The sequence below is a fragment of the Lagopus leucura genome, unplaced genomic scaffold, assembly GCF_019238085.1.
Source record: "Lagopus leucura isolate 7727_CA_CO unplaced genomic scaffold, USGS_WTPT01 Super-Scaffold_702, whole genome shotgun sequence".
In the NCBI taxonomy this organism is placed as follows: Eukaryota; Metazoa; Chordata; class Aves; order Galliformes; family Phasianidae; genus Lagopus; species Lagopus leucura.
In genome coordinates, this window is record NW_024962254.1 from 11,446,967 (window position 1) to 11,458,805 (window position 11,839).

Sequence of the window (11,839 nt, forward strand, 5' to 3'; positions counted from 1 at the left end):
CTTGTTCCCACTGTCCACCCTCGTAAACGGATGTAAACAGAGGTCCGGTGCTCCTCTCCCATCCTTTTGACCCCTTCACTCCAACAGCAATGAATATTGGATTAATTTCCTTTATTTATACGTCGGAAAGAAAATAAAAGAATAGATGATAGCAACCTACGTATTTTCAGCATTTACTGAACTTGTCTCTTCCTGCAGGGCATTGTGGAGAGCGTTCTGAAAAACAGAATGCAAATGGAATGCAGACAGATCCTGGACTGGGTGGAAGCAAGAGGGCAGCTTGTGGGGCTCAGCTGGGGAGACTGGTCACCGAGGGCTGAATTCCTGCCCTGACAGCAGACACCTAATTGGAACGTTCACATCAGGGTCAAAGACCTCCTGCTCAGTCCTGGGAGGAGATGGACATAGTCGGGGTATGACGCTGAACTGGGACTACTGAGCTGCATTTGGGCAGAGAACCACAAGAGATCTTGTATCTTTTGGCATCTTTTGATAATTCTGCTCTTATTCTGCTAGGTGTGTCACACTGGGTGGGTGAGATGAGTCTATAAATTGAGTGTGATTTTCTCCCGTGCAGCTTACACGCCCACAATATCACTTGTAGAAATAGCTTTTTGTACTTGCAGACTAACTCACTGAAGCCTTGCAACTTTTTTTCACTTCCCACATGAGATGCAACTTCTCACCAAGTGTTCAGTGTGTCTCTGTGTGCATGGTGTCCCATGGCCCCAGCGCACAGAAGTAACTTTCTGACCTGTAAAACTTGGACAAATATTCCTCACTATTCTTTCTATCTAATGGGCGGGCTGCTAGAGGAGGTTGAGATGATCTGGAGGGGTATTGGTGAAATTTACGCAATCTTCTGTTTGACATCCTTCTCAAATACATCCTGTTGCTATTCTGACAACATTTTCTCACTCTTCACCATTTCCCACAAAAGATCTATCACCAAATCAAATATTTTTTAATTATCTAGAATAGGTCTTATGAAGAAAAATCCACACCAATCTCCTTTGAAGGTATCTTTTGAGGCGACTTCATCCAGAAGTAGTACAACATATGAAGAAAATCATGTATTCTGGCTTAAAGAAGTGAGTGTGAAAGTTATGTTCTCTTCCTTTTAACACTTCAAAAAGGACAGTCTTTCAAGATTGGCCCTTTTTTCCCCTCTTTCAGAGTCAGTTTTCTGCCTAGGATGGTTCTAATCTGCCTCATCCCCTGCTGATGTTGAGCAGTGCTTACCTCCTGCCTAGCTCTGCTGCAAACCCTGTGCTGTCTCAAAAATAACATATTACTGGTAAAGATGCATGTGAGACCAGCTTCTGCTTTATATATATATATATATATATATATATATATATATATTACAGTCACCTGTTTTTATCACAGTAATGCTGATTCACCAGCAGGACTCCTTCTGTCACGGTCAGCTTTCACACAGGTCACCCTTCCTGTCCAGTGCTGAGTCAGAGCCTCCTTACTGCATAATTCAACTTCATTTTCTCCATGATTTTAGCAGTGCTGTCTGTATGTGAGTCGAGACTTGCTTTATATGGAAAACCTGCCCAGGAAGATCTCAAATTCTAGCCACAGAGAACAGCATTAGACAGATATTTCCATACTCCCCTCTGCAACCATAACAACAATGTTGAAAATCAAACTTCCTCAAGAAGGGAAAAAGCAGTTCTGCCGTGGGAAGATCCTTGTCACAATATCTCCAAGGACTTCTGTGTGACAGAGTCTTTTCCCTTCCCCAAAAGCAACATATGGCAGCTACTACTGGTAACACTAAACCAGTCCACCAGCTGTAGACTAAGTCCGTGTGAGAGAGCTGCCTGATGTCTGGGACTGGAGCCCACTGCTTTCCTGTAGCATTTACCACTTGTTCTTTTTGTGTCAGCGTGCACCGTTATTGGCTCGTTCACCTCATCCTGTTTAAGAGCCTTATAAAGTTGCCACTAAAGTCATTAAGATATTTTTGCATGAGTTTTGATGTGCAATAGGTTGTGTCTGGGATGACAGTTGTACAGTCAAGAATTTGAGAGATGATGTTTCTGTGCATCTCTGTTTTTACATGCCTGTTCTCAGACTCCAGAGAAAGTCCATACACTTAGAAATTCTTATTGAAATTATATTTATGAGCAAATTTTGTATGCTGGTATTAATGCCCTTAACTCTAGTAACCATTTATGAGTTATAAAGAAATCATAGCAACAAGAAAGTTCCACTTGGTCAGTAAGTGCCAACAGGCAGTTTCGGTGCTCCTGTTTCCAAAACAATCAGAGTTACTTATTATTATATCATTTTCCAGGAATTTTCTTGCTTTGCTCAGTTTAATTTTTTTTTTGGCCAAAATTTAGGACATTGAGAAAGCAGAAATATGGATGGAAAATCCACGGTTAACACTACTGACCAGCTCCTGTGTAAGGGTAAAATTCATTCCTTGTCTTCTTCCATTTGTAGTCTCGATCAGATGAAAAACCAGAGAACTTTCTGGATTACATTTACAGCAAAGTAATTACCATTCATTTTTCAGATGCAAGCAGTTTAAGCTAACAGCTGAGGCCAGTATTTTACTTTCAGTTAGCTGTCTTGTTGAGGTGATAACTCAGTACCAGTCTTATCTTAAAGCATTTTCTGTATGTTATATACATTATTCGTATATAATGGTAACGGTGAGTCAACACTATCCGTGCTCTGTCCCACCATTGCTGATGTGCTCTTTTTGGTTTCCCTTTCATCGCTTTCAGTACTCAGCCAACAAACAGGGCCTAAAGGCCTGATTCCTGAAGGTAACCTGGGCATGCAAGTAGGCGTCTCATTAGGATATCAAAGTGTGTAGGCACTTTCAAAATGAAAGGGAGTGCACAAGAAGCATTCATGAGAGCCCTACTTCACCCTGGAGGCACCTAATGTCCTTGGACAGAAGTTTCTTCTGTACAGGCTGTGTACACAGCACGAACTTTTGAGGAAGGTAATGAGAGACGTTGAGGCAGCATCAGCTGCACTGTGTCTCTGCCCTCCCTGGGCTCCTGCCAGGTGAGCTCACCCACTTGTCAGCTCATGACTTCACTCTGGTGCACCACAGCCTTTGTGGGGATGCTGAGCCAGTCAGTCCCTAATAGGCTTTTAAAGCAGGCTGAGATTAACAGCTCAGTTTCTCCCCTGGCATATTTTATTGTCCTGTGCAGCACTGCTCACTTAGCATTACGCATTGCTCGCACAGGGAGAAGAACATGGCAGATGAGAGATTTTGAGCAGCAACAACTGGAAAAATGTCCTCATCAGCCATTCCCGTCCACTCCTGCTGCCTTTGCCAGCGCTGTGAGAGGAAAAGGAGCAGAAAAGGAGCAGTTCAGAAGAGTTGACTTCCTCACACAATCATGCAATTAGATCAGTGTTAGAGGAGATGAGATCAAATCCCTTCAAGAGGAAGATGAATATCAGCCAAGCTTTCTTACAGTCAAACAGGTATTCTAGCCACTGAGATATCACTCAACAGCAATGTGTGTATATTATGATATGCTCAGTTATATAATGAGGCCTTTAGCACGGCTCCACTACTGTACTGAGGCCTATTGTATGTCAGGGATGTCTTTCTTCAGCAAGCTGGATTTTCACAGTCTCACTCAGTGATGTAGAGGAATCAGGCTGACCTGATGGCTCTTTACACAGAGCGGATTCAGGACACGAGGGGAAAAATGGCATAATAGCACTGGTTTCTTGCTGGCTGATTGAATAGCCCAGTACCTTACTAGTTTGGACTGGCAGAGGGAGGGTTATGACTCTTGCATTAACTCTGAGAATTAAGGAAATTTGCAGTCTGACTTGACTGTTTCACTTGTATGTACACTGCAAATTGATCACAGTACGTGTTCATGGGTGTCAGCGTATTTGCCAAGGGAATGCATGTTGTGACATGATGGACTGCATAGTGCAGGAGACTACGAAGAGGTTCATGCTGCAGCCCAAACAAGAGGAGGAAGTGCGTGTGCTTTTGTTTGTGCCTTACTGCTCTTCCTCCAGAGGAGTCATCTGCAGCGGTTACATGGAAACCCTGTTTTTTGTCTTATAACTTCGACTTTTTTGCTATGGGAAGTGGTTATTGCAGTGGTTCCTGTCCAGCCTGGGAGCATAGCACATGGTCACAACTCAGCAGGAATAATCCCCTTGCTCCCTAGTGATTACCCCGTGACAATACTACCATCTCTTCTCATCCTGTCTGCAGGCTGTCTCTGTCCCCAAACATGTTACCCAGCTCTTCTCTCCAGTTACTTTAATCCTGCCATACCAACCTCCCAACTCTGCCCACCCCAAAGAGGCACAAAAGCATGTGTCCTCTTAACTCATTGTCATGTTCCCCTTCCACCAGTAGAGATCCATCTCCATTCCTGCCCTCACCTCTTTTCCTTCATGCTGTGAGATCAAGGTAGGTGAGGACATAGCTACCAGAATCCTTACCAGTGCTGCTGCTTGCATTCTCCTTCTGTAGGATCTGTTTCTCCTTCTGTCCCCCACGACTTTCCTGAGTGCATTCCTTTCCCCTGTCTGTCCCTCAGATCATTTCTCATGCCTCAAAACAGCCCAGCAGCTTCAGATTCTATTTAACTTCCCTGCTACAGACACTGAGCACTTCTGAAAATGGCAGTGGGGTCCTGGCTCTGTTCAGGTTTGTGTGCATTGTCACCAGAGAAATGAACCAGAACACACAAGCGCTACTATTCTCCAGCAAAATACTTTTATTACTCAAAACTAGTTAGATTAATAAATACTTGGAAAAATAAATTAAAACTGTACATTAAGTTTTACATTATTAAAATTTTAAATTAGATTCTTCAAAGACCGTAATTGCAGTCTCAAATGCACAGTAACAGCTGAGTGATATTGGTTATAGCCAAGGAACATGAGAAAAACATTTCTGGAGCAAATGCAAACTTGCATTATTGTTTGAGATTTCTAGCAATCAAACCAGCTGTTGCTCTTCATTTTACGGACAAGTTTCTTGTTCTTGATGTCAACCTCATACTGGTTGGATCCACGGAAAAAGTAGAAATGTCCTGGAATTAGAAGGACAAAGTAATAGCAAATTAGTATTTAATTTTTGTTTACTTATTGATCTGTAATTTCTATTTTCCTGGATGATTAAAAAAAATGTTTCATATCCATATATATTTGAAACATACATATATATACTTTTTGTTGTTTGCATCAGTTGATGGTCTATTCTGTTTTTACTTCCATTTTTATTTACTTACCATTTTTCTGAAGGGCAGCATCAACAGTGTGACCAATCCCTTGGAAGTCAGCTGCTATTTTTCTTGGATATCCTCTTTCCATTGATTGGGTATTTTCATCAAAACTGCATAAAGAAATTAATGAAAAGAAGAAAGTGTAATATATAATGGTAAAAACAGGTGAATTTTTTACTAAATAAGCCTACTCTTATGAAGAATTAATCGAACATATTTGTATAGAGAACTCACTGAACTGTATAAATCCTGTGTAAAATTCCTATCTTTACTGTCATGAGCAAGGCTGTTTTCAGAGCATCAGACTAAACAGTTCAACTCTACTCCCCGAGTTTGACAACAAGGCAGGTCAGTGTCCGTACTGAGTAATAAGCTTTATTCATTTGATTAATTCACTTCTACAGTATCCGACTAAAGAACTGACTTCATGATTGGATGTAAATTTTGGTGTAAGGGTAAATATTACTGCTTCACTGAACTGTTTCTTTAAAAATTCAATATTTTGATCTCCTTTCATAGCTTTCTTGATAGGTCCTTTGCTTACAAATTTCAGAGAGTGCATCCTTACAAGATCCTGAGTGAAAGAAATGATGTCAAAGCCTACTCACGTTGGCTTGTTGTACTAAATTTTGTACTAATTTCATGTAAATAAAACTGTACATTAATTAATTTCATGTAATAATGCTTTTTAACAGATAAATAGTGCTATTGCTTGTGTTTCTTAATCACAGACTGACAACAGCAAATTGATGTCTACTTTATCTTTGCAAACTTTTTGCTATAATATATATGAATAATTGCCTTTGATTTTGGCATTATATTGGCTAAAAAGAATGACAAGAGGCCACAGATCTACTGTACAAGTTCTTATGTAGTTTGATTGTTAAAAAACAGCTGTCTTGATTATCTGCTGCACAAGATAGGAATTAGCCTTACCTCCAGTACTTCTTGCCTACAAAGATATAGGTTTTCTTGGTATTTTGATCATGAACAGCAGCATCTATTTTCCTAACACTTCTGGGAAAGCCCAGGTTCTGAATAGGCTTGGGGAAACCTGGCTCTATTCTGTAGCCACTGACAGCCCAGTACTGGTTGTCTGTCAAGAAAAACAGAAAATATTAGTAGGAATCCCTGAAGAGGCTGAACTTTTCATCAGAGCCCTAGAACATCCCATCAGAGTTTTCTGAGTAGTGAAGCAACACACATATCTAGATGAGAAGATGTCCTTTTAGAACAAACACAACTTTAAATTATTCAGATACTGAATGTTGCATTTTTCATTTTTAACACTCATTATGACATTATAACACTCAGTGGCTAAAGTTCAGCATGTTTTTTAGGTGTATTGGGCACCTTTAAAAATATATTTAAATAGCAATGCAGGTAATGAGTTTTGTCTCAGTTCTGATCTCTCTCAGTAGCAACAGTAATATCACATTGTAAAGGGCTGCTGGGATGACATTAATAACATTTAGAAAGTGAAAGTGGGTTTAAATATTAAGAATATATGTTGTTATTATTGTATTACTTCCATTATTATCTTATAACATACACAAACATACAGGCTACTAGTACTGCAACAACTTTATTAATTCATAAAAAGAACAGAAGGAAATGTAAGAGAAATACCTTTAAAAAAGATCACTCGATCCTTCTTGTCAATCTCATAAGCGGCATCAAAGCCAGCTGCCAGTGATGGCCAGAATGTGGAGACGGTGTCGTGCTCGATTTGAGAGAAGTAGGGACTTTTGCGCCAGACGTAGCTGATAGAAACAAGATCAGCAGTGTTTCACTGTCCATATTTCACTATGAGATCAGTGGCACAGAATTATATTTAACATGCTACTGTCTGGATGCTGAAGCCAGTTCTCACTACTGGGCAATGCCATCACCCTTCTGGGATGGAATGCTTCACTTAGCCCTGCTCTCTCAGACATTTCCCCTTCACTACTGGTTACTCTGGTATCACAGAATGGTTAAGTGAAGGAATGTCTGGAGGTGGTCTTGTACAACATCTTTGCTCAAACAGTGCCACTTAGAGCTGCTTGCACTACAGACTACCACACCAAGACTCCAATGGCTCAGCCATCAACACATGATGCCTGTAGTAATGCTGATGACTACAGCTTTGTCTTCACCATGTACCACATGGGCTGGCACAGCTCTGTTCTTAATTTCAATTTGGTTACCAAGATTCAATAAACATCCTTGGAAAATACATTAAAATTCAAAGTAAGGAGGAATTCTCCCTTCCTCTCCTTCCCTAGAATGTTTTTAAGCTACAATTCTTCATCACATGCTTTAGAAGATGAATCAGACCAATTTCATCAAAGGAAGTTTATTCAATTAAAACACAGTCACCAACTCGAGAAATGAATGAAAACCTAGGTATGACATGCTGTCCCCTTTCTCTAGAGTGGAAGCACACTGCCAACCCCCTGTTACAGTGCTGTGTCAGAACATACAGAAACAGCAGGGCCATCTGCTGCCAAAAGACACCAGTAGCAATTCCCACAGCTCCATGACCCACACCTGGACTGGTGTGCTGAGGAAAGTGCTGTATATGAACTAGCTGCAGGCTGAAGAGTGATGCTGAGATTATTCAGCCTTGCACAACTGTAACAGTGATGATGGATGATGGCTTGCCACAGTTTACTCACCTGTCAGTAAACCGTGTTACTCACCCAACTCTTGCTGGACTAGTAAAAATTTGCAAAGCTGTCTTAATACTTCCAGAAAGAAATATTTTCCCTTGTAATCAAAGGAAGATAAATTCCTTGAAATAGCATTATGTTCTACCTTTGTGAGCCTCAGAAGCAGGTGCTGGTAGAAATGAAATCACTTACCTGCCTTTGAAGAACAGAATTTCCCCACGGAGAGTAGTGATAGCATCAAAAGTCAAATGAGGGTCACAGTCCTCTGGTCTTTGTGTAGGTGCCATTTCTGTTGGTTTTTCCCAGGGTGACATTTGAGTTGGTTCTTCCGTAGGTGACATTTCAGTTGGTTCTTGTGGGAGAAATGCTTTTGTTGGAAATGCAGGAGATTCCCTTGGGGGTCCTTTGGGAAACAGATAAGTGTGAAATTGGATGGTGGAATAGAGTTTTGCATTGCAGAGCATAATGCACAGGTGAGTTTATAACTCAGCTGGTAAGCTAATGCCAGTGGAAATTGGGCAATTTGGCTGTCTGTGTTGATTAGTCTCTTGCATGGTTTTACTTTGACAAGTTATTGCTAGCTCAAACTGCATTTGCTCAGGGATTAATGTAGAGCAAAACCAATTTTCAAATAGCAGTTGTGCAAATGAACATCCTTTTATGGATGGTAAGAGAATTAATACTACCGTTACAGGCTGTAACTTCTTCCTCTGGTAGCTTTAAGGAAAGCTTAAATATTTTGTTTTACTGGCATGGACACAGCCCACAGATTTCATGTTGCAAATTTTGTCTTATAGCCACAAAGAGACTGAGAGATTTGCACAAAATGTAATCAGGAAATTAAATCTCAATATCCTTCCTGAAGTAGAAATAAGTACTTTTTAGTTTGTATTTTAGTTGAGTAAAATTTATTGTAAATTCTTTTCCATTGGCTAACAAAAATTATGCTTCTTGCTTACCATAGAGGGCCTGAATGCCACTGATATCATCCTGATGAAGCCTGTAGTTTCTTGTATCTTTGGCCATATATATGGGATACATCAAAGCACCAAAGACATTGGAATGAGCAAGACCCAGTGAGTGGCCCAACTCATGAGCAGCAACAAGGAATAAATTGTACCCTAAAACACAGCACAGAGAACAAACACTAAACAAAATTTCTTCTTGACAGTGGGATGCACATTTTAACTTCTCATTATATATTATTCATGTGTTAATAAAACAGGAAATTTTAACTGTCCCAGTTAAGAGGTTCTCTAAAATCTTGGAAAAGAAATGAGTTTCCAATTATAAATGTTTGTTGCTCACAGGGGAGCCAGTTGGGGAACTTTGCTTGCTCATGCTGCAGAAATTTTCCTGCCAACAAAGAATCAAGGATTCTTTAATGTTAACAAAGACTGAAAATCAGATAAGAATGTTTTAATAATCTGGTTGTATTTTAGGCATCACAAGTGGCATGGAATTCAGTTGGTGACTACTGCAGGAGGGCTGATAGCATGTGAGCTCTGATATCACCCCTGAACATTGCTGGACACCAGAAAATCTCAAAATTATGCTTACCAACAAATTCATGGCCCTTTTATTTCTTTGCAGAATTTAAATGTTTAAATAATTTTATTTAAAAAAAAAAAAGAGCTTACTATTAAAAATTTTAAGGTCATTTCTGATGGCCAAAATTCCCTGCTTTACAATGTCATGTTTACCCAATTGCTATTTCATGTTAATCTCATCTTCTTCACTGGAACTGCAGTTACAGTGTATGAATTAACTCCTGAGAACTGTCATGTCTGCAGCACAGATCAGAATATGCACAATCATTTTACTAAGTTACTCTGACATTTTACATCTCAGCAAATGTGGGAATTTTTTGCCACAGTACCTTTTACTTCTCAGTGTCTTCAAGACCAACACTATCTAACAAAAAACAAGCAATGCAATTTTTAAGGCAACTTGCCACTATAGGTGGTAAACTTGGTCCAGTTTTCATCTTCATCAAAGTGGGCATCTCCTCCTATCCCTCTGTTGGGGGGGTAGGCATGAGCCAGCGTTCCTCCTGGACCGTCGAAGGAATAGAAGTCACCATGAACTAAAATAAAGAAGTAAAAACAAGTGAAACTTTCCATCAGCTCGGCAAGAAAAATTGACAATTAATTATCATTCCCCAGCAAGGGGGTCCCTTACATCCAGAAGCAAAGGAGATCATTATATCTGCATCACCGCTGTATAGCCTGGTGAACCTCAAAGGGGTGACGCTGCTCCAGAGCTGGAATGCTTTTGCAATTGCTTCGTCCACATCAGCTTGCAGCATGTCAGGAGTGTAGTTCAAAATCCTGTAAAACAAGGCAGAAGGGATTAAAAGCAACCAGAACTATGTCTAGGGCACACAGTACTGAGGTCAAATATTTTAAGAACTGATTGTTATTATTTATATGTTGGGTTGTTTATTTTCCAGTTATCTGCTTATTTAATAGGAGAAGATTTCAAAGTTTTCTCTCAGACCTTTCAGAAATCCCAGCAGTTACTCTCAGTATACCTCCACTAATTAAATTATTTAGTATGCTCTCAATAAACCAATGTGGGCTCCTATTCTGGTCTCTTTTATTAGTATTTGGAAGTCTAATGCAAAAGACACAAATGCTCCCCACGTTCTTGGCCCTGCCACCCTGAAAGAGGTTCTTGCAAGAATGCGGGAGTAAGTAGTAAAGAATCTGCTGGCATTACATCTGCCTGGCAGACACAAAACTGATGTGCAGGGAAAAGCGCTTTAATGTATGTTACCGATACGTCACATCTTCCTTCTTCCATCTAGGGTTCTGTGGGAAGGTGCTGTATGAGCGGACATCTGGTATTCCGCATCTGGGCTGCTTCATCATGTCCAACGTCTTACGGTTCAGCTCCCCGGTCACCTCCAGCCCAAAGAACGACTGCATTTCTCGGATTTTCTCAGCCATGTGAGCGTGATTTGTTGATCTAAATAAAGATCTTTTATCTTCTTTAAAATCATAAAAGTTTTCCAGATATTTCTGTTGGGAAGGAAACATAACAGTTTAGAGCATAAATATTTCTTTTCAAAGGCAAAGAGTTGTTAGTGAAATATTCTGCATCACTAACACAGCATCATTATCTTCATTTTTTTCTTAGTAAATTGTTTTCTACATTTTGTCTATAGAATTTACCTGAGCAAATTGCATATCTTCATTTTCAGTTTCTGGAGCCACTGGAAAAGCATAAGAGCATGAAACACACAGTAAACCCAGGAAAGCAAGCATCTTCCTTTCCATCTCTGCCTCTCTGTCCTTGGACAGAGCCCTCTTAAGAAGACCTCTCAACCACTTCTTCTGTCCAAGGCTCACTGGTGCTTCTCTATTTATATCATTTGCTTGCTTGCTAAAGTCAACAGCTGCATGACTCAGTTAATAACATCCTCTGATTTCCCACAGAAACACAGAAAACAAATTTCATTTTGGAAGCAGGCTAACACATGACCGTTTACCTTCCCTGAAAGCCCATGATTTTGCAATCATATTACCGGACAGTATTCTTCTTTCCCATTCATTCCTAAGCTGGACCAGTATTTTAAGCCTGCAAGTATCTATAACTGATCACCTGGATAAAAGTTACCTCGTTTTTCAGAGGTGCTGAAGGGACCTGGTCTTTGTGAGGGACACCAGTCTATGATTCCTTGGGGCACCTGACAGGAAACCTACAGAAAACAGCCTTCACCTTTCTCAGTGTGGGACCTGTGCAGTACCTGAGCACCTCAGGAATGAACCCCTTCCTTTAGCCTGATAATTATAGTGATATAGTTGATAATACAAATGATCCATTTATTTTCACCTCTTGAGCAGCCCTAGCAATCCAGCACAGTAGCAGAATCATCACCTGTGCTGCTGCCTGGCCCATGGAATCACAATTTTATGGCTGCCTTCTTTTTCT

The 11,839-nt window shown here is 40.3% G+C and overlaps 1 protein-coding gene across 1 annotated transcript; it reads right to left on the reverse strand.

Annotated features, from left to right (window-relative positions):
* Positions 1–4,729: 4,729 nt before the first annotated feature.
* On the reverse strand, positions 4,730–11,219 carry LOC122175101 (stromelysin-1-like). The gene is made up of 10 exons (XM_042862520.1): positions 11,080–11,219; positions 10,682–10,926; positions 10,085–10,233; positions 9,858–9,989; positions 8,863–9,024; positions 8,096–8,306; positions 6,879–7,012; positions 6,186–6,345; positions 5,256–5,359; positions 4,730–5,057 (listed from the first exon to the last, which is right to left on the reverse strand). Exons 1-10 carry the CDS (start codon positions 11,182–11,184, stop codon positions 4,957–4,959), a joined length of 1,503 nt encoding a protein of 500 aa, XP_042718454.1. The 5' UTR covers positions 11,185–11,219; the 3' UTR covers positions 4,730–4,956.
* Positions 11,220–11,839: the final 620 nt, after the last annotated feature.